The 24668-nt window shown below is 37.5% G+C and overlaps 1 protein-coding gene across 6 annotated transcripts in view; it reads left to right on the top strand.

Annotated features, from left to right (window-relative positions):
* The window catches only part of Slc38a4 (solute carrier family 38 member 4), a 67798-nt gene extending 46881 nt beyond the window's left edge, over positions 1-20917 (top strand). For 5 of the 6 annotated variants that reach the window (XM_074083224.1, XM_074083222.1, XM_074083221.1 and 2 more), the window contains 10 exons: positions 4001-4082; positions 4173-4255; positions 4364-4422; positions 5406-5681; positions 5815-5894; positions 7193-7293; positions 9076-9200; positions 15848-15992; positions 16976-17190; positions 18425-20917. In XM_074083224.1, coding sequence (XP_073939325.1) covers positions 4001-4082; positions 4173-4255; positions 4364-4422; positions 5406-5681; positions 5815-5894; positions 7193-7293; positions 9076-9200; positions 15848-15992; positions 16976-17190; positions 18425-18526 — 1268 coding nt within the window. In that variant the 3' untranslated portion in view covers positions 18527-20917. The remainder of the gene's footprint in view (positions 1-4000; positions 4083-4172; positions 4256-4363; positions 4423-5405; positions 5682-5814; positions 5895-7192; positions 7294-9075; positions 9201-15847; positions 15993-16975; positions 17191-18424) is intronic. The other variant, XM_074083225.1, reaches the window with a different exon arrangement.
* Positions 20918-24668: the final 3751 nt, after the last annotated feature.

The raw sequence follows: 24668 nt of genomic DNA, 5'->3' as shown, positions 1-24668 counted from the left end.
AAATCTGAGTGTCAGCCTCATTCCTCCCTCTTGCACATCCACTCGAATACCAAATCCATCCATTTGATCTCTCTCTTGTCTCTTGAATTTCTCCACTGCTGTGCCTCAGGGCCACAATTCAGGTGGCCCCCATCTTAGCTCAGACTATGGCAGCAGTTTCTGACTGATCACTCTGCTTTGAACTCCCCCTGCTCCCATTCTCTAATCCATCCCCCAGATAAACTTTCTCAGGCCCAAGTCTAGTCCTGCTTCTTCTATGCAAATGCCCTTGTTATTTTCAAGGTGAAATTTATTTAAATTTGTTGGCCTGAGACAAGGGTCTTCATTCCATTCTTCTACCTACCTTTCCATACCTTTCCTACCAATGCCATATCTATCTGTCTGTTTGCCTGTCTGTCAGTCATCTATCTCATCATATTCTGTCTCAAACCACAGCAAATTGAATTCATTCCTCCAATAATATTAGTATTATTTAAATATTTTTAGATCCTCCATGACTTCTTTGTGCATAATATATTCCCTTTGTGAATATATCATGAAGACCTCTAGCATAGCATAACATACATTCTCTCCCCCACCCTCTCCCTCTCTCCCTCTCCTCTCCCTGGTGCATCATTTCTCTGAGCTGTTAGGTTCCTCAGGATTCTCTTGGCCCTGTTTCTATGTATTTGTTTGTTTGTATGGTTGTATGCTACTTTTTTAAAAAGGTTTTTTGAACCCCTGAGTAAAGAATAAGCTTTTGGAGTCAGTTGCACTGTTTCTGTCATTATCTGTGACCTTGGAAAAATCATTTTACTTCTTTAAGTCTAATTTTTTCATCTATGAAAATGAAATTCTCTAACCTTCTGCCGTCATTGTGAAGATGGAATAAGATAATGTATGGCATGTAATAAGGGCTCAGAACCTGCTTCCTCCTTGCCTGGGTCTCAGCTTAATATCTTTGTCTCTGGAATGCCTTGAATTAATGGGACATTAATGGGCATTTTTAGAATTATAAAATTAATTTATGCTAATTGTGAATAACTAAGGCATTACATACTTTTATATATGTAAATTTTATGTAAGTCATCCCCAAAAATAATTGCTCCCAGTTTTCCTCTATGACAAATTCAATAAATATATTGATAGATGGGCATCAGTGACTTATGCCTGTAATCCTAACTACAGAGGATTGCAGTTCAAATTCAGCCTGGGCAAATAGTTCTCAAGACCTTATCTTGAAAATACCAAACTCAATAAGGGGCTGGTGGAGTGGCTCAAAGTGGTAGACCACCTGTCTAGCAAGTGTGAATTCAAGCCCCCAATGCTACCAAAAAAATTGATATTGTTAAAATTGAAACATATTATAATTCTGATTTACAGTTTGCTTTTTCATTTAACAATGCAACTTGAATGTTTTTGCATGTTATTCCTTTTAATGCCTTTAGAGTTTTCCACTATAAATAAGTACCATAATTGGTTTACCAAATTCTTATTGATGAATAGTTGGATTGTTCCTAACTTTTCACCATTATAAATAATAGTGCTGCAATTAATGTGCACAAAGACCTTGCAAAAATAGCACTCCCTTGGATAAATAAACTCGCTGGGGTTATGTAGGATTTCTGGAATAGAGAAATTACTTTAATCATCTTTATCCAACTATAACCTGCCCTAATAATGGATAGTTGGTAAGCAGATAAATTAAAAAAAAACTGGTGATGGGGGGGGAAGAGACAGGGTCTCTCAGTGTAGCTCAAGTTGGCCTTGAATTCTTCTCAGCCTCTCAAGTGCTGGGATTACAGATGTGCACAACCATGCTTGACTCAGCCATATCTTAATGATTTCTCTGCCTGCTCCTTTTTCTGTTTACTTTTTGGTGTTAGGGATTAAACCCAGGGCCTCACACACACATGTTGGTCATGCTCTCTACCACTGAGCTACATCCCCAGACCCCAATTTGTGTTTATTTCTCTATGTACTTTTATATACTAACAATGCAGTCATAGGTAGAATTTGGCCATAACACCGGGATTGTCTCATTCATTTTACTGGATTTGATCCTTAAACCATCTAAACCCCTCAAATCCCACCGAAGAGACTGCTTTACATTTGGTTCAAATTCTTAGCTTTACCAAGATTTATAGTCGCAAGCATTTCATAAGATCACTTCATAGTTGATCTAATTTACTTGTTTTGACAACTGAGATGAGCAGACGTGAACATCATCATCCCTGGACTCATCTCGCTGAGTGACAGCAACAGCACCAGTTATTCAAAGTACAGCCACTGTAATGCTTCTGACCATAGAATAAAACATACAGTAGGCTGTGCATCAAGCCACACACAAGACATGTGGCTTGAGCAGGGTGAGATGAAGTTTCATAATACCACTCTAGAAAATGCTCTTACTTTAGTTATTTTATACAACTCCTGGATATTTGGCCCAAGGGAAAACAGTTGTATTTCTTTAATTAGCAACTCCAGATTTAGAATCCTTGGTTTCTTAATCCCCTAAAAAAAAATTAACCTTCATCACAGATGTTTTAACGTTAGCAGAATAATGTTGACCTTACCCAAACAGATCTGGACCATACTGAATTTTCAAAGACCAAACACATTAACAGTGTGACATCGCTGAAAGTCAGCAATTCATAGCTCTAAAATTGAATGGTACCACACAGAGCTAGTTAATCAGAAATATCTCCTGTTTACGCTCTGTAAAACTCTGCTTTCACCAAGGTCTTTGTAAAGATTAACTAAGTAATGTCTACGGAAGATGCAACAGGTATTGTAGAAATCATTCCACTTTGACAAAAGGAAAGAAACAGACTCAGAAGTGAGGGACTTATATCTTGGATTCCCTCTGCCTTTTTCAAGCCATGTGAGCTTGGACATGTCATCAAACTTTGAAAAATACTTGCATCCTCAGCTGCAAAATAAGGTAACAATAGATGCCCTGTCATCTCACACACATTCATTCTTTAAATGAAGTCATGTGTAGAGCTAAACAATGTGGAGAATTATAATCACTATTATTACATCTGTTTGAAGTTAAGGAAGTATTCTTGAACTATAGTTCAATTTATAACTTATATAAGTGTTTGAAATGCCTGTTAGCAAAAATTCATCAGAAGGATGGAGACCATACCAAAAGCTTCATGGTAAATTTTATTCTTAATTGAGTCTTCTGATCATTGTGTCAAATAATAAATTAGTACTGTACTTCACTAAATGATTGGACTTCAGAAAGGAAAGCTGAATAAATTGCCACAGTTGTAAGCAAAGCTGCAGTGTTATACATACATCTACATACTCACTTCAGAGATTTATAGATTTCATCAGATTTTCAACAGTATGTGGTCACTCATGAAGTTTTGTCACTTGTGAAATTTCTTATTTGGCCAATGGGAGTTAGATTATAGGAGGGAAAAAAACCCAAAACCTTAATTAACAAAAAAAAGGGCTGAGCTATTATCTTTGTATTCTCTTATCAATCCAGGAAGACTCTGGTTTCAACCAAGTGGTCTGAGATCTCATGTGCCCCTAATGGAGATTACAGAGGACCAGATCAGTGTCCACCTGGGGACAGCCAGAGTGATGTAGAGTATACTCAGCTCTAATTCTGCCCTTTGTCTTCAGGCCTATGCTTTTTGTTGCCAATTCATTACCCACAGACACAAAAACAGGCACACTCAATATAGACCAGGATGATTTATCACTAATGAGGGTAAAGACTTTGCAACCGCAGCTTCCCTGGAAACCCGGGAACTGAATTTAACACAAAATCAATATTGATACCCTTAGCAACAGTCCACATGTAAAAGCAAGGAAACCAAATATCTATTTTTGAAAGAAAACTTGGAAGCATTACAGAATATATGTTGGCTTCTCTTTCTGTTTAGAGGATTAGATGACACCCATCCTACCAAGAAGATCTTATAAATGTCATGACTTCCTACAACTTGCCTGTAACTATAGTGCTACACACACCACTAAGCTGTCATGTTTTCCATTTTAGCTATGTCCAGCTACCTCTTTATCATTAAATACGAACTACCTGAAGTAATCAAAGCATTCATGGGACTTGAAGAAAATACTGGGTATGTCTTGTGTTCTTTCTGTGACATCAAATGGCTCATTCTGCTTGATCTTTTCTGATCTTGACATCTTTGTCTCTTTTCCACTTCTAGGGAATGGTACCTCAATGGCAACTACCTCGTCATATTTGTGTCTGTGGGAATTATTCTTCCACTTTCTCTTCTTAAAAATTTAGGTAAATCATTTTCTAACTGAAATTATGCTTATATTTATTTCATAATCTTATACATAAGCTGCTTGAAGATGCTATTTCACCCTCCAAACTATTTCTGCTAACCCATAGGTTACCTTGGTTACACCAGTGGATTTTCTCTCACCTGCATGGTGTTTTTTGTCAGTGTGGTAAGTGATTTGTTGACGTGATCCATGTAGATTGAGGAGCATGAGATGTTGTTAGAGTCTGAATTATTGTGCTCAGTTTTGTTCAAGGACTTCACTAGCATGAAATAGTTCTTGCACCACAAGCAATTTTACTCTATTCTCATTTGGAATGAGGAAAGAGCAGTCATGAGTTTAAAAATAGTTGAGTTAAATTCAAGTCTGATATGATTGATATATTGTAAGAAATTTTGTAAATGCCACAACGTATCCCTGGCACAACATGTATCTATATAAAAGAAAGGAAAAAGAAAATTTAGGAATCTGGAACAAGAAAAAATAAACATAAAATAAAGTAAAAATAGTTGAGTTAGAATGCCAAGATCATTGTAAATGGTATGTTCTAGGCACACTGAGCAAATATTTGGACAAAAGACCATAACAATAATCCAGTATTTAGGAAGGTGGAGGAAGAGGTGAAAAGGTCCAGAAGAGACATGAAAAGGCTATATTTATATGAGCAAGCTATTTTCTCTTTCACATTCTACACAACAGTATGAGAACAACCACAGTGGAATTAAAGAAGAAATTCTATCCCTAACAAAAAAGGGAGAAATTTCTTACAATACAAGAGATACAAAATTTATAAAGCATTTCCCCCAAAGAAGCAAAAGAAGAGGGAAATTTTGATGACCCATAGCCATTATCAGTTTGAAGATATAAAATATATGAAATGTAGCAAGGAAAGGATCATCTTTGTTATAAAGGGCAAGAAAGACTTAGGATGAATTCATGCAAAATACAGTCCTGTTGATTCTGAGAGGTCAACAATAGTTCCAGTTCTTTCCCTAAAAAGAGGCTATTGGGAGTCTCCATGGTCCATTAGGTGAAAGGATCCTCAGCTGAGTTCTCTCACTGCCACCCCACAAGCCACACATATGGATTTTCATTTCATTATTTTTCCTCAAAACCTTGACTTTTTTTTCCTTTTAAATGACTGGGTCTAGGTGATTTACAAAAAATTTCAAATACCCTGTCCTCTGCCTGTTCTGGATCATAATGTGGGAAATTTGACATTCAACAACACACTTCCGATGCACTTAATAATGCTACCCAACAACTCAGAGAGCACTGATGTGAACTTCATGATGGATTACACCCACCGCAGTCCTGCGGGGCTGGATGAGAACAAGGCCAAGGGCTCTCTTCAGGGCAGTGGAATAGAATATGAAGCCCATAGTGATGACAAGTGTGAACCCAAGTACTTTGTATTCAACTCCCGGGTAAGTGAGAGACCCAAGACTTTAATGAGCCCCAGTCATGTGGGTTCTGAGTTTTTATTTCCTAAGATGAGATGGCCTGGGACTGCCATCCATGTTGGAATGCTAAATATATGGTGTTGTCTTTGTTTTGCAGACGGCCTATGCAATTCCTATCCTAGCATTTGCTTTTGTATGCCACCCTGAGGTCCTTCCCATCTACAGTGAACTTAAAGAGTAAGACAGCCATCATTTTAGCATTCTAATTTCCTTTGAAAATGTGCTCATATGCTCAAAGATACTTTGTGAGGAAGCATGGTTTGTAGTATTCTCTTCAGAAAAAGTTTGTGCCACACCATTCATCAGTTATATGTTTGAACCAACAAGGTATGAATCAGTCCATACACCACACTGCCTTATCTGCTTCCTCTCCTCTCCCTCTGCTGTAATAGTTTCAGGAGAGAGTTCAGGGCAGATTGAGGAAGAGCCAATGGGTGTAATGATTTGGGCAGGTGTTAGGAATTTAAATTTGAATTTTGGTGGGAAGATACAATGCCACTGAGAATGGAAATGACTGTACCCATGAAGACTAAAACTTATAGTTAGGATGGCCTTACTAAACCACTGATGTCACCTGTGGTCAATTCACAACCCTTGTCTGGAAGACATTCACCATAACAGATATGCCAATATCCAGTCTTCATGTCTTATATGTACATTGGAGACATGGTTAGAGAATCTTGTTTCTTCTAGCAGGTGGTCTGTGATCTATTCACACTCTTTCTCCTTGAAGTTGTTGAAATTTACTTGGGTATGAGCCCACTCTAGCAACTTCCCTCTTTATTTTTAGGGAAGGTTGTCGTGTAATAATTATCAACTTCTTTAACCCAAACATCGATACCCCAGTCTTCATTTGTACTAACAATAATTTTCCTATAAATTCTAATTTACATCATAAAAATTTTTTGAACACTTTCAATTTTCATGTTTTTGATTTACTTTGAAAATCACATGTAGCAGTTACTCCACAAAACCTGACAACTGACCTCTAGATGGGTACCATCTAGAGCAGTTTCCAGAAGGTTCAACTGTAGGAACAATAATAGTGTACGGCTTCCTCATAATCTGAACTCTTGGCAGTAGTACTATAACTGATTCTAGAGGATTCCTTTACTTATTAAGCTCATCCGACCAGAAAATGCAAAAGGTTGCTACATCAGGAACCACTTTCATCTTTATGTTAATTACATTCTTAATTATTCAGTAGGCAAGCTTACTTACTGACATGAAACAGACTGTTCTACTGGGGAAATGGTTGTTTCTAAGACTGAAGGATTAGTGTTTAAGAAAAATGGAAGTAAATCCTCCTTGGCTCTCTAAGACAATTTAAATTAGTTATAGGTTTATGTACTGGAAATGTGGTTTTATAACGAGCAATATAGACATATATTCTTTCATTACTTTTTATCCTAATTTTAAAAAAACTTATTTTGATAAGTTAAAGAAATAAACTTCAGTGTTCTTTTTCTTTTCAGTCGATCCCGAAGGAAGATGCAAACAGTGTCCAATGTTTCTATCACAGGGATGCTTGTCATGTACATGCTTGCTGCCCTCTTTGGTTACCTAACCTTCTATGGTACGTCGCTCTGTCAAAGTCATTCTGTTTGTGAAAACCCTGGTTAGATTGGTGATTCACCAATAACTTTTTAATTTACTTTTATTTTTGTTACCATATTAATGTTGTACTGGAGGTTCATTATGACATTTACAAAAGTGCTTACAATATATATTAGTTAATTTCACCCCCTCCATCATTCTCCTTTTAATTAAGCAGCACGATCTATAAATGACACAGTTAGCATGCCATTTAGCTTTGCTCCTTGACCTAAGGAAATGAGTCCTAGACCAGCCTAGCTAACAGGTTACAAAGTTTTGTGAATTCATCTGTATTTTATTTTTTAAATCCCTCATTAAATTAGCCTTTCTTCTGGAATAGATGATTTTTTTTATTAGACTCCCTGGTCTATCTCAGGCTGGAAGAAATGAAAATGAATCCAGTCAGATGTGGTCCAGATTTTTAGATGGAGTAAGTAACCGCCAAGCAAATGGCAAAAGCAATTTACAAAAGTCCTCGAGTTCTAACCTGCTTCTTATTTAGCAGTCCAGTCACATCTGGGGGCTTGGAGCATTACGTAAAAATTCTGACTTGTCTTATTCTATTCTATTGCAGTGAATGGCTTCCTCAGAAAGAGAAGGACATATTTTTTTTTAAAAAGCTGCCTATGGCCACATTAGATTAGATTATGCATTAAATGTTTCTTCTCTGGCATCTTAATAGTACACAAAAGGAGGAGCACCTTCCATAAAGTGTGGCTCTATAGACAAATTACTGCGAGCCAAATACAAACCTGGTAGTGTCACTGACTAGTGACACTAGTCAGTGTATCAACATAAATATATTTTTGTATAAACCTCTCTAACTTTGGGTTGTTTTTTTCTGACTGACTTGAAAAATTAAATTGATTGCATGGCAAGTTGGGGAAGAATTGACTTAGGCATAGGCTGCCATTAGCTTAGGTTTGTTTTCTATTTGACTAATACTTGAGTGTTAACCAAGCACTTGCTCTGGATTGGGCATTAACTTCTTGCTGGTTGTGAGTTAAATGAAAATCAGGGTCAATAACCATTAAATTTTAATTTTACCCCTTTGTCTGATCTTGAGAGGAGTAGTGAGAAAATCCAGCTACAGATGACTCCCTAAATGTCTCCTTGTAATTTGGGTCTGGAATTCTGAATAAATGTGTTTTCAAAGAAGGAATCACCAATTTTAGAATATTCATTGGGAGACCCTTTAAAAATCACACTAATTTATCCTGATATGTCTCTCTACTGAGTTTCATAAGATAAACAAAAATTTTTAAAAAGCCCAAGAGTATGTGGTTCAGTGTTGAGATGATGTCATAATTGTTGAGTTTGAAAAGTAGTTATGTATCGTTAGTCCTAGAGTTTCCATCCTGGGTTTAGAAAAGCTGCATCGGGGCTGCTGAGCTGATGGGGGCAGAGGGTGGTGGGATGGGAGGGACAAGCTGGTGGAGCTTGGACCTTTCAGCCACTTCAACAAGAGAAACTTGCCTGGTTTGTGATGCTTCTCCATAGCAAAGATAGATTTAGGATGATGCAAATAAGCTTGAGAAGCGCCTTAGCAATTTTTTGTTAGTTTCTGGAACTTTGTAAGCTTCAGGATCCCTTTGTGCATTTGAACAAAAGTCATAGCTTAAAAGAAGAGAAGAGAGATGTCTGGATTCCCAGACCCAGATCTTTTCTACTGTCCTGTGTTACTTCCACAAAATGTTTCAATAAGTAACCAGTGTCGACTAGGCAACACCAGGTGGACTCATTCTCTTTCTTACTCTTGCAGGAGATGTTGAAGATGAATTGCTTCACGCTTATAGCAAAGTGTACACATTTGATACCCCTCTTCTTATGGTGCGCCTGGCAGTCCTGGTGGCAGTAACACTGACTGTGCCCATTGTCTTGTTCCCAGTAAGTACATAAAATTCTGATTAAAAAGTCCTTGCTGAATCCATAAATGAAGGCTGTATTCTGACTTGCTATGTATTTAATTGTAGTGTGACTTTGCAATTGTGGTGCCCAAGGATATTATTATTTTCACACAGCATTTTGGAGCCACTTAAAACCAGCCATTTCATATGTAGCTATAACAAGTATTTAGGTAGTATTTTTAAAGTGTGGGGGGAAAAATCATGAAAATTATTTTTAAATTCAAAGAACAGAGCTTAAGCTGCTGTCTTGTAGATTATTAAAAATGGGTTGGAATTCATATAACTTCTGAAACTAGAGAGCCAAAACCACTTTAACTTTCAGATCACATTGCCTTTCCACCACAGTGTGGAAGGTGTTTCAGATTTTTTCAGTGTCTTGTGCTGCTGTAATATTTGAATGTTACCTTACTGAATCAGATATCTAAAAGGCTAATAAGAATGGATTTGTATTAACAAAATTACATACTAGAACAAAATTTCTCAAAACTTGCTATGCTGTCCATCATATGTCTCTTTTACCTCTTCCCCCACCAAAACTGAGTTCTAGCAGACTCAGGCTGGTATCATCCTCTCCTTGGTGTTTGCCACGAGTGTCAGAATTTCCGGGGCTCACACAGCTGTGCTGTCTATGAGGATTTAGGTTTCTTAAGTTAAAACTACTGCCTATGGATAAACACAGGTCTTCACCTGCCCGCCAGCTCTGCCTCTTTCATAAGCACTGAATTTACTCACACAGTAACCAGCACTGTCGTGTACAGAATGATCCATACAGGACCTGGTGTATGAGGACCACTTTCATAACAGCCTTATGATCGCTTTAAATGTAGCTTGTGTGCTGAAATGTATTTTAGCACATTCCTTTTTCATGAGTGCATGAAATAAGACCCTTATTACTGTAGTGGCTAATAATTTCTTGCCTTTAAAAGTATTTCAAATGCCATACACACAGCTTTAGCCTAAAATCAGCTCTAGCTTGGATATGAAGCAGAACACCACTATAAACCAGAAAGTATACTATAGGATAAAATCTGGATAAATAGTTTCATTGGGAAAAGAATATTTGGAGTCCTTTTTTGTGGGTCAAGATCTTACTAACCACATTTTGGCACAACAGAAGCACTCTCGGAACTGTTAAATCAAAGCATTTTATGAAAGAAATCTGTTAAGTAATTTTGTATTGCTTTTCATAAGCCCTAAATAGGGTGTGTTTGAGCCATGGTCTCAAGAAATTGTTAGATACGACTATGGGTGCACAACTAGTGGGTAACAGTTGAACTAACACTGGTGGGTGACAACATTGATGGGTGCCATCATTGGAGTGGGAAGTAAAAGCTAGCCTTTTGTTTGTTGATGACAGCTTCAACTCAGCATTGAAGGTAAAAATCTCCCCTTAGAAATTCTTCCCCTGTGTAGGAAAGAAAGCTCTGGAATAGATTTGATCATTAGGCTTATCAATAATTTTTAAGCATGAAATACCATTAAAACCAATGTTGGCCATAAAAATAAATATTCAGAAAATAATGAAGTTATCCTTTATTATGTATTTTCACTCAACATTAGCAGTTATGAAACACTTTGCATATAAACTGTCTTTGCCCAGACCACATAACAGTGAAATTATCTGCATAAGGCCCCCCTGCTTGGGAGAGGGAGGGGGCGGAGTGGGTGGTAAGGGAGGGGGTGGGGGCAGGGGGGAAAAATGACCCAAGCCTTGTAAGCACATATGAATAATAAAATAAAATAAAAAAGAATAAATGCCTCAAAATCCAAAAAAAAAAAAAAAGGCCCCCTTCTTTCCCCACTGGTTACAAGTCTCTGGAAGCTGGAGATATGCCTGGTGACTGGCACAGAGGACGAGCTCAGTAACGTTGGCTGAGAATGGTCTTTAAGCGAATCTTGCTTTTTCTTGAGATGTATAAACTTCTTTTTCTGGCAAAAGCATAGACTGTTCGCTGGCTGTCATGTGCCATGACTCACTTTGTGGGGGAAACTGTGCTAAATGAATTAAATGGTTATGAATGTGACATGCATCCACCAGTGTGATGGTGGCAGATAACAGGTCCAACCTCCTTGTCCCAATCAGCCCTACAAGGCTAAATTCAGACAATTTTATAAAGTCATAGAAGTTGCTTGTGGTGTTTTTGTTTGTTTCTTAGAATTTAGAGTTATGGTTTTCAGTGTGTCAGATGCTAAAGCACACCATATTTTCCTGACAGTCTTCTTTGCATTAAGGAACACTTGACACTAGGAAGTTGATTTACCTACCTTGATATCACCACATACAAACAATAAAACAAATAACCTAGTCTGGGTTAAAATCTATCAGTGTGCCCCTTCTTTCAACACAAATGACAACTGGGTCCAAGAATACAGGATCCGGCTCTGTTTGCTTATTTTTCTTTTACTTCATTTATAATCTTTTTTCCAGTTGGGTTAGTTTTTTGTTTTCATTTTTTTTCTTTTTAGTACTAGACACATAGTAACTATATGTAATATTTGTTGAACAAATGCATGGATAAATGAAGTTAACTTTTCTCCAGCACCCCAATGCTTATGTCTTTAGTAGTGGGATGGGATGGGGGTCTATTATGGGAGTGTATCTCCTTCAAGAGGATTGATAATGACATTTCAACCTGTGCTTCTCTTTATGCCACAAAGTTCATGTATCACCATGAAAAGCAGAAAACCAAATAATCTTATGGTTTACTGTGAACACACAGACTCAAATTCTTTCAAAAAAAAAAAAGCTCACATCTCAGCTGGGCATGGTGGCTTACACCTATAATCCTAGCCACACAGGAAGCAGAGATAGGGAGGATTGTGGTTCAAGGACAGACTGGGCAAAAAGCTTGTGAGACCCCATCTTACCCAATAAAAAGCTGGGTGTGGTAGCAAGCACCTGTCATCTAAGCTACATGGGAACTATAAATGGGAGAATCACAGTTCAGATCAGCCCTGGGCATTTAGTGAGACCCTATCTCCAAAATAACTAAAGCAAGAAGAGCTGGGGTATGGTTCAAGTGGTAGAACACCTGCCTTGCAAGTGCAAGACTCTGAATTCAAGCCCTAATACCACTCCCCCCCCCCAAAAAAAGGGAAAAAAATCACATCTCAGATTTCCTAGTTAATTCTATTTCATCTTCTCTTAGTAAAATCCTTCTTCTCACTTATGTTGCCTTCAGATCTCTTGTCTTGAAGCGTACATAGATATAGGCATGGAAATGTGACACACATTGCCAGCAACTATAGTAGAGTAGGTGTTTTCAATGCCCTTGTCCTAAGCAATCCTACAAGTGAAAGGAGTTGTGTCTATGAGATAGGAGACTTTACTTATCTATCTGTCTAGCCATCATCTAGAGTACAGAGTTAGGCTCTCTCTTTCTACTCTGCCTCTGACATCTCTGACCTTCACCTTAGGTCTCCATATAAATTCTTAGCACCTCCTCACAGGCTGTGTTCAGGACACCCTCTCTGTAAATAACTGATGCATATAACATTCTAGAATCATTCCAGGTCAGGGGCCCTGGCTGGTGCTGGAAACTTCCTCTACCCACAGCATCTGACCCACATTTCTAGATTCTTATCAGTTTATGTCAGTGGAGAAAAGGGCATGTGGATAAATGGAAGAGCAGGCAGGGCTTTGAGGGTCAGAACGCAGAGCTGCCTCTGTTCTGCCCTGGGTAAACAGCACTGCAGATGTTTCCATCCATCCGTGCCTCCCTCCTCAGCAGCAACATCCTAACGGGCATGACCAGCAGGTTTCCTTTTGACTCCCACCACCATCAGCCTGCCTCCTGTTTGCTCTGTTGCCCTCTAGGAATGCACTGACAACTCTTCTTTTAGTTCATTTGGGATTTCCTTAACCCTTCCTCACTATGAGGAGGACGCTTTCACCATTTAATCCAACCATTCTACATATTATTGCTATAAATAAATGTTTGTCTGCTTATATCAGTAGGCCAAACCTTAGTCATTCTGGAAGTCAGAAAGACAGTCTTCACACTCATAGACCCTGTACGTGTAGAATGCCTGCACCTCAACTTACTGAATTGAATGCACCTTTTTTTTTCTTTTTTTTTATTGTTTTATTATTCATATGTGCATACAAGGCTTGGGTCATTTCTCCCCCCTGCCCCCACCCCCTCCCTTACCACCCCCTCCCCCCCTCCCCCCCATCCTCTCAATACCCAGCAGAAACTATTTTGCCCTTATCTCTAATTTTGTTGTAGAGACAGTATAAGCAATAATAGGAAGGAACAAGGGTTTTTGCTGGTTGAGATAAGGATAGCTATACAGGGAACTGACTCACATTAATTTCCTGTGCGTGGGTGTTACCTTCTAGGTTAATTCTTTTTGATCTCACCTTTTCTCTAGTTCCTGGTCCCCTTTTCCTATTGGCCTCAGTTGCTTTTAAGGTATCTGCTTTAGTTTCTCTGCGTTAAGGGCAACAAATGATAGCTAATTTTTTGGGTGTCTTACCTATCCTCACACCTCCCTTGTGTGCTCTCGCTTTTATCATGTGCTCAAAGTCCAATCCCCTTGTTGTGTTTGCCCTTGATCTAATGTCCACATATGAGGGAGAACATGCGATTTTTGGTCTTTTGGGCCAGGCTAACCTCACTCAGAATGATGCTCTCCAATTCCATCCATTTACCAGCGAATGATAACATTTTGTTCTTCTTCATGGCTGCATAGAATTCCATTGTGAATAGATACCACATTTTCTTAATCCATTCGTCAGTGGTGGGGCATCTTGGCTGTTTCCATAACTTGGCTATTGTGAATAGTGAATGCACCATTTTTAAACAAAGAACTAAAAAGCATACAAGTGTGACATAGATGTGCATAGAAAATGAATCTATATTCAACTTACTTATTCTGTGTTTAGTACTGTCAGGCAAGTCCTTAAGCTCTGTGTATGTATCATAGAAAGCATATTTTAAGCCTACTGATTAGGTCACTTTGGACAATATTGAACAAGCACTGATTGTAGGTCATACGTAGAATTTATAGGCTGCTGAGGAAAATAAAATCAAGCCATTTGCTTTCCTCTGTGTGTTTTGCAAAATGAGTTTCATAATTTTCACTAATTCAATTTTTAAAATCCTTTCCAAAAGTCATTCTTAAACCATTTGCAGGACTGTCTGGTTCGCCATTTCAGAAGTGAAATTCCCTTTCCAATCTAAACAGATGGCTTTAATTTTTGGTGGAATGGTATGAAGGGAATGTCACATGGAAAACTGCAAGCAATTTAGCTTGCAATTTTTGCTGTTCATACGTGTTTCAAATGTATTTCACATTTTCTCTCATTTAAATGCCTTCCCATCTCCACACCATTAAGAGACTTCAGAACTAAAAATGTTTAAGTGAAAATCAATCCCAGCATTTCTAACCATGTGAAGTCTAGGCTTAACTGAAGTGCTCGCTTACTGAAAAGCCAATAGAGCAAATTCCACTAAGTCAAAAAAGTGGCTTCTCGCAGTCTCCAAAGATAAGCATGTTCTCAACATTTTTAAGCTGTACAAACACAAATGCACCCCCACCCTCTGCCCACAGGGACCTCTTTAACCAGCCACACCACAGTAACTTGAGCACTGCTGCAAATGGAGCCTCTCTTGACCCTTTGCCTACTTATTTAGCTGCTCACACAGGGCTGAAATCTGTGAAGGACTCTGAAGGGAGGGAAAAGATTCTTCCTGTCAACTTAATTCAGCATTTACTGAGTGCCTGCTATGTGCAAGACACTAAGCTAGAAACTCTGAGCAGTGTTGAGATTATTAAATCCTATCCTTGCCTTTTTTTTTTTTTGTCTGAAAACTGTTTTTATTTTTTTTTTATTTTTTTTTCTTTTTCATTTTTCTTTTATTATTCATATGTGCATACAAGGCTTGGTTTATTTCTCCCCCCTGCCCCCACCCCCTCCCTTACCACCCACTCCACCCCCTCCCGCTCCCCCCTCAATACCCAGCAGAAACTATTTTGCCCTTATCTCTAATTTTGTTCTAGACTATCCTTGCCTTTTATGGACTTAAAATCTACCTAAGAGGGAGGTACAGGGAGAGACAGAGAAAGGAGTAAACACACACACACAAATACTATATTTTTAAAACATCATGTGGAAAGTGTTAAATAAAATGTAAAATTAGTCAGGTTTGTAAAAATTCCTTTCACAGTCGCATAAATCAGTTCAGTTTTGTCCTTAATCTTTAAGCCAGTCTCTTTAGACACACTTAGTCACCAACAGGGTCTCACTGTCTCTGAGATGTGTATCTTATCAGTTATTGTATCTCTTTCTGACTGAATTATTTTTAACAAAAAAATTCTGAAAACTGAGAAGGTGAACCTACACTATACTCCCAGAGAAAAATGACCCTGTCTTGGACATCAAAATTCGGCATGAAGATTGCCCAATAATATGAATGTACTTAGCACCACTGAACTTAAAAATGGTCAAGACAGTAAATTCCATGTTATGTGTGTTTTAGTGCAATAAAAAATTGGAAAAAAGCTTCAAGATTTTTTTCTGGGAGAAATGGAAAAAGGAAATGATGAGACTAAATTAAAAATAATAATAGCAAAAGTTAAATAAAAAAGAAGTGATTTTGCCATTCAACATCCTTGTTGCAGATTCGTACATCAGTGACTACACTGTTATTTCCCAAAAGACCTTTCAGCTGGATAAGACATTTTCTGATTGCGGCCATCATTATTGCACTTAATAATGTCCTGGTTATCCTTGTGCCAACTATAAAATACATCTTTGGATTCATAGGTAAGTTTTGAAAAGAGTTTCATTTAGTTAACACAGACTTATTCTTCCTTAATGGAGGCCAGGGAGCCAGTGCTAGGTAGTCAGATCCCCAGTCCATCCCAGTCTCATGGGAATCTCCTTGGCCCTGCTGGGTTCCAGCAACTGCACTGGTCACTTTCCCTCCCTCCCAAGTGACACTGGGAGATACCTTATAGTCATTTAATCCACCTGCTTTTTCTGACAGATGAGGAAACTGAGCTTCAAAGAAGTTAAGTCCTATACCTTGGGGTAGACCCAGGATTTGGTCATAACTCTGTCATCAAGGAAGAAGTCAGGAAGATAGATATTTACATACCAGAAACTGTCTCCGTCTGTGGGTATCAGCTGAGCATTAAAGGGTATCCTCTGAAGAATAGGAGGTTGACTTTTTAGATCGTATCATTTCCCTTAACTACGTGGTTTAATAATACATATATTTTTTTCTACCTATAGAGGGTTTGCTCAAATCTTATTTATTTATTTATTTATTTATTTTTGTGATGCTGGGGATCAAACCCAGTGCCTTGTGCATGCTAGGCAAGCACTCTACCACTGAGCTACACCCCCAACCTTCAAATTTTAAAGTAGTATGGAACTTTTAAGAGAATCAGGTGTAGGTGAACTTGAAAAGGAAAAGGTGGATGAAGCATATGTGGCGAGTTCAGCCTTCTTAGTATGTACTTATTTTACTAATCTTCAATAAGTTTGTGTTGTATTTAGCCTTTTGTTGCTTATATTATGTATACTTCTGCAGCTATGATATTAGGTATATTTTAATTTTCTTTACAAACATGCTTCGTATGGATAGGCAACCAGATTAGCTCGTGTGATTTAAATGTGTGCTTTTAGTGGCAAGAACGGGAGAGTGCCATTTGACTTTTCTAAGGTGTGTGCTCTGAAGGGTCTGCTTTTCATTGAAGAGCTACCATGCAAGACATTGATCTACCCTGTGTGTCTCTCCCCAGGGGCTTCTTCTGCCACTATGCTGATTTTCATTCTTCCAGCAGCCTTTTATCTCAGACTTGTCAAAAAAGAACCTCTCAGATCACCCCAAAAGGTTGGGGTAAGTAAGACTTGCAATGTCTCCCCAAAAACAGTAGATCTTCAAGTACTTAAGAGTAACCAGAAAATATACATGGCCCAGAGAAGTGAAACAATGAACAAGAACCAACAGTCAAAGGTGAGCTGGAAGTCTAAAAGAGTGCAGGCTGCTGGAGTGCAGGGGAAAAGGTGCCGGCTGCAGCTTCACTACCCTTGTGAAATTACCAAGAAGGAATTAAGCTTCTTACCAGAGTCACTGAATCATGTAAACATTTTGGTCATATTTGTTAGGTTTGCAAGAACAAACAGTTGTTCTTGCCCTCTACCATACCCCATTGTCCCCTAGATTGGACTGAGATAAAAAACAGAACCATTTGCTTACCAGTTAACCTCTTTGTGATACATTTATATCACATTTGTATGCATTTGTACCATCTGATTAAACTAGGCAGTGCATATTTCTTTTCCATAGTACTACCAAAACATATATTGGAAATAATTGTTTTTATGATAGTTAAATATTATCAGTGACTGTTTAAGAAGGGCTTTCATTAAGGTTTTGAAAGAATGTGTCTTACTCGACTACTCTCCATTTTTGCCTTGAAGATATCTACTTCTTGGGAAGAGACTTTAGGACTACTTGGTATCAAAAGCTCCTCCCACCATCTCACCCCAAATTTTAACTCTTTGTACCCTGTCTTTGTGATTTTCTACAGTAGTGTGTCCTGGGCAAGTTACTTATCTACTTGGTACCCATTTTCAGTTTGACCAGCTGTAAAAATGAGTAAAATTATCTCCTAAAAGAATTCCGTCTGGTGCTTTCTAATATACAGAATTAGGAGGTTGATCTGAATGGAACATTTAAGGTTTCTTCTAGTGTTAAAATTCTGAATTACTGTGTATATATATATCTATATGTGTGTGTGTATGTGTTATAAATATTCATACATACAAAGATATATATATATATATGTATCTTTTGTCTTTGTTCGGAAATATGCAACATATATTGTGCTTTCTTTTTTGTTTTATAAAATTGGAACCATATACATATTATTATTTTATGACTAACTCTTTTTCACCCAAGAGATTGTAAGCGTTCCCCACCTCATTAAATCTTTTTTCTATCTCTTAATTTTTGTGATCGCAAGGTATAATTTTGATATACCAAATTGATTCACTATTACTCAGTTGTTGAAGCTTTAAGTTATATTTCTCCACTGAATTTCCCCCTTTTCCCAACTAAGATTCCAAATTGATTTGTTGAGCATCTGAGTTATAAGAATGTTACGACTCAGCATACAAATCAACTTAAACCCAACTGTGCTAAGTGTGATGTCTGTGTTCTCTGATGAGTTCTCTCTGAATTGCAGGCTTTGATCTTCCTTGTGACTGGAATTATCTTCATGATGGGAAGCATGGCACTCATCATAATTGACTGGATTTTCGATCCCCCAAATGCCAAGCATCACTAATCTACGGGAGAAGCGCTTTCTTTTTTCTATTGGACATGATTGCAAGTTGTGCTCCAAAAGACATTTGAGTTACCTTGATTGGAATGTTATTCATAGGAAATAACAGGAAGATTCCAAAGACTTTTACTATTAAATATCCCCCAGACACCTGCAAAAGAGAGAATTAGGGCTCTTGTCAAGAATGGCTGCTGATGTGTTTAAAATCTGTGCACATTTCTACCCAGGTTTTCCTAGAATTATGAGATGACCAGGGTGCACTTTGCCACTGGTCCAGCAGCATCAAAGTAGCTGCCTGTAATGGTCATTAGATAATAGCCTTTCTCCCTGCCTGCTCCCCCACCTTCATTAATCCAAAAGGTAAAAAATAGTTGTATCCTCAGAACATCAAATAACAATGTCCTGGTGGCAAAGCTATCACCACTTAATGCCCTCCCCCATCTTGTATCAAATACTGTGGTCTCTTGAGTAAGGGGAGATAGCAAAATGCTTGTCTTGTGACTATCCTTGTGAAGTATCAGTGATCAGATGCCAGTGTATAGCACTTAATACCAACACTAAAAGAGTAGCTTGCCCATCCTTCTTGTGACATGGAGTTAGTGAATTCTTTATTCAATCGGTTTTTTGGTAAATGTTAAAACATCTTCCTAAATATAGAGAGGGGCTTTATTTAAATTATAGAGCAACAATAAAAGTAATACTTCTAGCTGAAATGCCTGCTGAGGAAGCATCTGCTTTTCAGTGCTTTTCCTGGTCCTCTGTCACGCATTTGTCTTTGAACAAGGCTTTCCCTCTCGTCTTCCATTCTCATTCAGAATTTCCAGAAGACCACAGTTCATGTGGAGATACACTTCCCAGTATTGTTTGATACATTTTTATTTGATAAACATTCAGTGCAGGAAACTGTGATTTGCTACATGTTTATGTATATAATCTTATTCTGTAGTCATCAGAATGTTAATGTATGGTACATTTGATTTTTTATTTTTACGTATATAGTTTTCTTTCTTCACAGCTCAAACATTTATATTAGTGGGGGTGGGGCAGGGAAGTGAGTTGGTGGGTTCCAAATCCATTTGTATGTATCTGTCTACTGGGGATAGTTTAAATTTGAAACCTAAGTTATATATAGTTCAGTAATGCTCTCCTTCAATGTTTACAATAATCATCTACAAGAAAATAAGAAAGAAGTAAGTTCCTTATAAGTGAAAATTATCAATGCTAAGGTTATTCTTTTAATTTAGCATGACTAAAATAGGATTTGGTTCATTTTAGCCTGCCTAAGTGTTTGCTGACATTCATGTGTCTTATAATGCAATTTTGAGTGATTCTCCATAGAAATAAAAGTGCTAACACCATAAAGAAATGCAAACTACGTTCTTCCTCACTTCCAAACATACTTACATGGAATGGACTCAATAGTTACTACTCACTGCCTAGAGTTTTTGGAGTTCACTAATCATTTTTCAAATCAGTAGCAAGAATATTTGTTGTGTAGCAGTAATGATACATAAGTATCAAAAAATATGGTCATACTAAACAATATTTTTATAGTTCTTATGGAGTGTGCCTATGAAAATACATATTTGTTTTATGTATTTTTTCCAGAGGCTTAATGCTATAAAATAGTGTAATCTGTTATGGAAACTGAGCATTACTAGAAACTATCATAACTTTTAAATTACTAAGCATTTGGGAAAAATGCTCCATAGCATCTTTAAAATATGTTTTCATCTTCATTCATCTAAACAATAATCAAAATAGAAAGTGGAAAAGGTATTTTTTAAATGCTAAAAGTAACCAGGCACTCTTGGCTACTCAGAAGGCAGAGATCAGGAGGATTGGGTTTGAAGCCAGCCTGGCAAATAGTTCACAAGACCCTGTCTCGAAAAAACCTTCACAAAAATAGGGCTGGTGGAGTGACTCAAGGTGAAGGCCTGAGTTCAACCCCAGTACCACAAAAATAAATAAATAAATGCTAAAAATGTATAATCTGAACATATTTAAATGTAAATATTACAGATTAATCCGACAATATTGAAAAACTGTAAAATCTGTGTGTATGTATATATATATATACTTTGAATATTTTACATTTATAATGGCTAACTTGAAAATAGCAACATGTTTAATTATATAAATGTTCAAGAGCAATACTAGAGTGCCAAATAATAAAGCACCATTTTTTCTCCTGGCCATTTGCAGGATAGGAGTTCACACATACTGCAGGACAGACAGACATATGGTATCTTGTGCTGGTTAATTTAACCCCATTTGTAAACAGATAAAAATTTTATTTTCATATTTCATTTATAAGATGGTTCAATGTATTGGGAGGCTTTTTTATTACAGAAAGTGTATATTGGTATATAATAAATGAACTTTTTAGATGACCATGATGTGATTTTCCTTCCATTGTCAAAGAAGGCTGTGAGTTATTTGCACATGAAACAAATTTAAAGTCTGAATACCATCTCTCTTACATTGGTATAGGTTGCATTTTCATTGTACACATGCACAAAAGCAGGACTCCCCCAGCCCCTGTACACAGACACTTAGATGCCCTTACTACACATACACCCTTATATATTCTTACTGCTGCTGTAACAAATGGCCACTTAGTGGTGTAAAAGAACACAAGTCACTTAAAGCCAAATGTGGTAGAGCACTTCCGTAATCTTAGCACTTGGGAGGCAGATGCCAGCCTAGCCTACATAATGAGACTTTGTCTCAAAAAAAAAAAAAAAAAAGAATATAAATCATTTTATTATCCTACAATTCTGGAAGTCAGAAATCCTAAAGTCAAGGTGTGGTAGGGCTGCGTCCCTTCTGGAAACTTTAAGGGAGAATCTGTTCCCTTGCCTTTTCCAGCTGCTAGAGGACAACTAAATAAATCCCTTGGCCCATAGCCTCTTCCTCCACCCTCAGTTAACAGTATAGCACCTTCAAATTCAAATCCCTTTGTCACCATCTCATGGACTCTCTGTGTCTGATTGTCTGTCTGTCTCATGCTTCTTTTTCCATCATTATACTCCTCTCTCTCTCTGCCTTTCTTCCTCCCTCTTACTTTTTAAAGGATTTTTATGATTCAAGGGGCCCACTCCAATAACACATAATAATATTGCTCTTGAAAACATCCCTAATCACGTCTGTGAAGTCCCCCGGCAAGGCTATATATTCACAGACCCAAGGACTGGACCATGAACATCCATGGTGGGCCATCATTCTGTACACACATGCCCGTACAGCACAAGCACATCCTATACCCCATTACATGTTCACATTCACCTGTGAACATACCACATGCACGCACATTATCTCAGAGGCACTGGGTGCCACTGAAATACAAGAAGAAGGAAACTGAGATCAAAAGTAAAGTTTAGAAAGACTTCTGTAGCACTGACTGGAAAGTGGGATGGGAGAGAGCTAAGATAAAGAAGAAACCCACTGACACCTGTAGGCCACCAAGTGTAATAAAAGAGATTATTCTCATTGATACCTTCATCCTACCCTAAACTAGAAAAGTGGTTTTGCCCAGGAATTTTCCAAAGACATAGATTTCTCTAGGCTGTTTTACAGTTGATGTTGTACATGTATATTTAAAAAATTATTTAAAAAAATTAATTAAACTGAAGAAAGGAACATAAACTGACTAATATAATAACATAATTCTTAGCACTTTTTCACATTTCAACATCTTAGAAATTGAAAGGCATCTTATAGTGACTTTTGGCAAATGACGCGTATGATACAACCATCACTATTGGCTCCAAATGTGTATCAAAATGTGCTGAATGATTAGCAGTTAAAAGAAATTCCCAGGGAAAATAGTGGTGCTTTTATTAAGCTCTTCTTCATCACCAAGAGTTTACAACAAAAAGGAGATATTCTGTTGAGAACTACCAACATTTATGATTCTTAGGCAAAAATAAAAAATTCACTCATCTGAAAAATTGTATTAACACCTTAACCAATTTATTTATGTTTTTATATAAGCACAAAAGTTTTTTAATTAAAACCTACATAATTCTAAAAAAAACTTCCTTTAGTAATTTAAAATAAAAATTCTAAACACAAAAAGCATCGCAGCCTGGTGTGAGAAGCATACCTCTGTCCCCTGCAAGCAACCAGAGAAGCCCCCATGGGCTCCCCATTGCTCCTCCAATGAATGCCTGTGGAGCAAGTGGACACAACTATCAGGAAGGACTCAGCCACTGCCCTGAAAGTTGGTACCAGTGAGCCTGAGACTCCCCTCCTCCGGCCAGACACACGGGGCAGGTGGGATTAGCCTTCAGGGAGATCCTGTCATAACAAGCTCTCAGAAATGAAAAGTTCTTTTTTTGTTCCTGCAGGCTGGGGATGTCCTTCCCCCACTAAGACACCTGCAGCCTGGCTTACAGAAAACATTTCTGTATCCTCAGGCAGCACCAGCAGGGATCAGTGGAAGCCCCAGCAGAATCATATAAACCAAGCAGAGCAATTAATACAACAAAGGGTCTTAAAATTGAGCTGTAATTATTAGAGCTCACAAAGTAAGCAAAGTGCTAGGTGTCAAGTCTAACACAGTGACTGTTTCCTACATAAAGGATCTAAATAGACATACTAGACAAAATCTTCAGAATATAAGTGAAAAGCACTCATCATATGCAGAACCAGTAAAAGTACAACTTGAATGAAAACAGACAGGTGATGCTAACACTACAGTGAATCACATGTTGATATTGTCAGACAAGGATTTTAAAGTAGACATCCTAAAAATGATCCAACAATTAATCACAAATTCTCTTGAAAAATTGAAAAATTAGAGCATTCCAGCAAAGAAAGCTATCTTAAAAAACCCAAATAGAAATTATAGACTTGATAAATATAATAACAGTAATTAAAGAAAACTCGTTGGATGTACTTAATAGTGGGTGGAAAAGGAAGACAAAAATCAATGGACTCAAACAAATGTTAGTAGAGTTCACTCAATCTGAATAGTAAGCAGAAAGAGACCGAAAGCAATGAAAACAAAACAAGCAAATAAACTTTCCCCCAAATACAGGGCTGTGTACCTGTGGGGCAAAAATAAAAAATAAAACATTCAACATTTGTATTTTACATTGACAAAACAAGAGAAAGAGATTGAAACTGAAAGACAATTTGAGGGAAAAAAATGGCTTAAAACTCTGCAAATTTGGCAAAAGATACAAAGCTACATATATCAAAAGCTGACTGAATCCAAACTAGTATAAACCCAAACAAATTTCGGCTAAGAAAGACAAACCTCCAGAAACAAAAGACAAGAAACAGTCTTGAAGACAGCCTGAGGGAAACAGCACATCACTCACAGGGAGCACTAATCAAACGCCAGAGGGTAAAGTGCTTGCCTAGCATGTGCCCTGGGTTTGATCCCCGGTACTGTGAAAAAAAATTACAACATCATTTGGTCAAGACAAAGTTGTTTTTTTTTTTTTAATGGGGAAGGTGAAGTTTCTAGAAGTGATGTTTCCATATTTCACTCTAAGGGGTTAAATGTTGATACCATGTAACGTTATACCCAGAAAACCACTATAGCAACGATGAAAAGGGATTCATTCAACAACACTGTAAATAAATCAAGAGGAACTTACAAAACTATGTTTAAGAAATCCACTAGATCCAAGAAAATAAAAACAAAGGAACAAAGACCAAGGGAAAAAATAATTTAAAAGACAGACTTATGTGCTAGCATATCAATAATTGCTTTATTAGTAAGTATGGTTTAAATATACCAATTGACAGAGATTGGAAGAATGAATAAAAACCTTGACTTAACTTTGTGCTGTTTGTAAGAAACTTACTTCAAATTTAATGACCTAGGTCTAATGAAAGCAAAAGGATAGAAAAGGCTATACACATAGAAATTTATAATGGAAAATGAATGGCTATATTAACATCTGCTAGAGCAGACTTCAGAGAAGAGAACATTCCTAGAACCAAGAGGCATCCTTTTGTCCCTATCATGTACATAATGATAAAAGGATAAATTCAACAGGAAGAGATAACAATCCTAATGAAGTATGCATCAAACAACAGAGCCTCAACCTGAAGCAAAACCTGATAGGGCTAGAAAGAGGAATAAATGAACCCATAATTATAGATGGGGACTTCAACACCCACCTCT

The sequence above is a fragment of the Castor canadensis genome, chromosome 8 (genome assembly GCF_047511655.1).
Source record: "Castor canadensis chromosome 8, mCasCan1.hap1v2, whole genome shotgun sequence".
Taxonomy (NCBI): domain Eukaryota; kingdom Metazoa; phylum Chordata; class Mammalia; order Rodentia; family Castoridae; genus Castor; species Castor canadensis.
This window is presented reverse-complemented; position numbering and strand designations above follow the sequence as displayed.